The sequence below is a fragment of the Empidonax traillii genome, unplaced genomic scaffold (assembly GCF_003031625.1).
Source record: "Empidonax traillii isolate 1590-97213 ecotype Southwest subspecies unplaced genomic scaffold, ASM303162v1 scaffold745:size721762, whole genome shotgun sequence".
NCBI classification, from domain to species: Eukaryota; Metazoa; Chordata; class Aves; order Passeriformes; family Tyrannidae; genus Empidonax; species Empidonax traillii.
The window spans coordinates 448,348-450,792 of record NW_020955938.1 but is presented as its reverse complement, the minus strand read 5'-3'; the positions used below and the strand labels follow the sequence as shown (position 1 = coordinate 450,792).

The following is a 2,445-nucleotide window of genomic DNA, read 5'->3' as shown; positions in this document are numbered from 1 at the left end:
ATCCATCTCCTTCCTCTTGAGGATCCTGGCAGAGAAGGTGGCTGGCTCGGCAACATTCACAGACTGCGTGGCCTTCACTGGGAAGAGGTCAGCTGCAGAAGAGGAGGAGGTTGAGCAGTAGGGCCCAAGGGCAGCGCTGACACCTGCAGACCATTCACCCCAAGACACCTACTGGCACAGCCCAGCACCCACCACATGCTTCTCCTGGGATGTCATGACACATCTCCCACTCCTGGGTCCACTCCTGGATCCAGGACCCCCTCAAGCGTTTTGCAGGGGCAGGGCTTCCTTCCTGGCCCCTCCAGTCTGTGTGGGCAGACACCAAGGAATGGGATGGGGCACCCTGCCCTCTGACCAGCCCACCATGGGATGCTGGTGGCAGCAGTCTGGGGATGTGACATCTGGGGACAAGCCTGCGTGGTGCACTCTGCCTGCTGCTGGTTGAGGAGTTGTGGAGCGCTGCAGGCAGGCACAGAACGGGCAGGTGGGGAGAATTAGGCAGGTGGGAAGCTGCACACCAGCCCCCAGGACCTGCCACACTGTCACAGCTGTTTCCCTGATTCCCCAGGTGCTGGGGCGTGCAGCAGCACTGAGCTCCTGGAGTATTAATGTGAGTCAGCCAGACCCCAGCTTGAGCACAAACAGGGCTATAAATACCTTAAGGCCTGGGAAACCAAGCCCTGGGCGTGCCAGGACAGACACAAAGGAGGACACAGGCGGCTGCTGCCTTTCGGACCTGGCAGTACTCCAGCTTGCACTCACTAGAAGGAGCCACACCGGGTTGGAGCTAAAACACATCCAGCTTGTGTCCCACCCCACTGAGGCCAAGGACCAGAGGAAGCAGCACATGCAGCAGACGCCGGGGAAAGGGCACTGCAGGTCACACTTCTTCATAATTTCCCAGAATCGCCTCCCCACCTATTCCTCCAGTTGGGATCTTTCTTCCGTGGACTTGGCAGTCCCTTGTAAAGGGCACACAGATGTGGCCCCCATTCTGTCTCACTCCAGCTCACTCCCTGGAACAAGAGCCAACAGTTCCCTGGGGATCTCCAAACACAGCCCTTTGTGTTTTGCCCACACCGATTTATCTGTCACTCCATCGCTGCAGCCCTCCCAGAGTGCCTCTATTCCCTGTTTCTCTGTCATCCCATTGTCTTCCCAGGCAGCTCAGGGACAGCAGCCAGCATAGCTGCTTGTTCACTTCTTTGTACCCACAGCCAGTGACACAGGTCCCTGCAGAGACCTTCTGCCATGCTGGGGGGAGTTGGTGGGAATTCCCCCGTGTGACAAGGACCACTCCTTTTCTCTCGCTCTCCCTTCTTTTAGCCAGTTATTTACCCATGCAAAGACCTCTCCTGCCATCCCCTGGGTGCAAAGTTTCTCTCAAAGAACCTTTGAAAGGGAATTTTTCCAGTTTTCTCCAGGAACCAAGGCGGGCAGTGTCGACTGGGTCTTCCCTAGCATCCTCTGCTGCCATCCCAGAGATTCTCCCACCGCAAACTCAGCTGTCTCTTTCTCAGGGGCCACATAACCACAAATTCTGCTCCTTATTACAGTTTCTGCTAATTTGGTGGGTTCCAGTCTGGGTTTACATGCCTGTAATTCCCTACCCAGAAGCTTTCAGGAAAGGCTGGTGCCCCAGGGGCAGTGGCACAGCCTTGCTCACTGCATGCCTGGCAATGTCGTGCTGTTCTGTTCCGCTATTTATCGCCTGTCTCCTGCTATCAACACTGGCATTTCAGACAGATCACCCAGCAAGTTTCCCCAGCTTCTCTATTGTGCACGTAGACGCAAAAATAAAAGAAGTTTGGTTTTCTGTAATTGTTTTTCTGAGTGTCTTTCTGCTCTGCATATTGTAACAAATAGTTTACTGCCAGATGTAAACATTGCTGCAATTACTCCTCGGGATCTCTTTGGTCTGCTTTACTTTGTTTTTATAGCAAAGCTTTCAAAATTTATCTTACTTCTAATGTTTTTGTCCATGCATGACCTTTCAGCTTTTCTCTTAAGAGCATTCTCGACCCACTGTTTCAAAGCCCTGGCCTGCTCGGTTGTGCTCTCAGGCTAAAGGGGAGAGAGATGCTCTCCTGCCCCCTGCAAACATATAAGTTTTTTGCTTACTATTTGTTTGTTTGTTTGTTTGTTTTTAAATCTCCTCCTCCTCTAAACAGAGCAATGGCAGCTTCTTTGGAACTTGTGAAAGAGACACCTTTTTGGCACTTGTAACTCCCACAGGGGCTTGAACCCAGGCACCGACCAGCTCCTCCACAGCACCATTTTGGCCTGGCTATCTCACCACAGGAGTTGGGGGGCTGGCTGGGAGCACCCCACCGTGGGAAACACAGTAACACTGATGGAGACCCAGAGCCGTCACCTTCACCCATGAGTTATAAACAGGAGGATCTGGGGCTGTAGAGCCCCCCCCCCCCCCCCCCCCCCCCCCCC

The 2,445-nt window shown here is 53.8% G+C and overlaps 1 protein-coding gene across 1 annotated transcript in view; it reads right to left on the bottom strand.

Annotated features, from left to right (window-relative positions):
• TIE1 (tyrosine kinase with immunoglobulin like and EGF like domains 1) overlaps nt 1-2,445 on the bottom strand; it is a 14,110-nt gene that overhangs the window by 8,852 nt on the left and 2,813 nt on the right. The window contains exon 3 of the mRNA XM_027900665.1: nt 3-92. Coding sequence (XP_027756466.1) covers nt 3-92 — 90 coding nt within the window. The remainder of the gene's footprint in view (nt 1-2; nt 93-2,445) is intronic.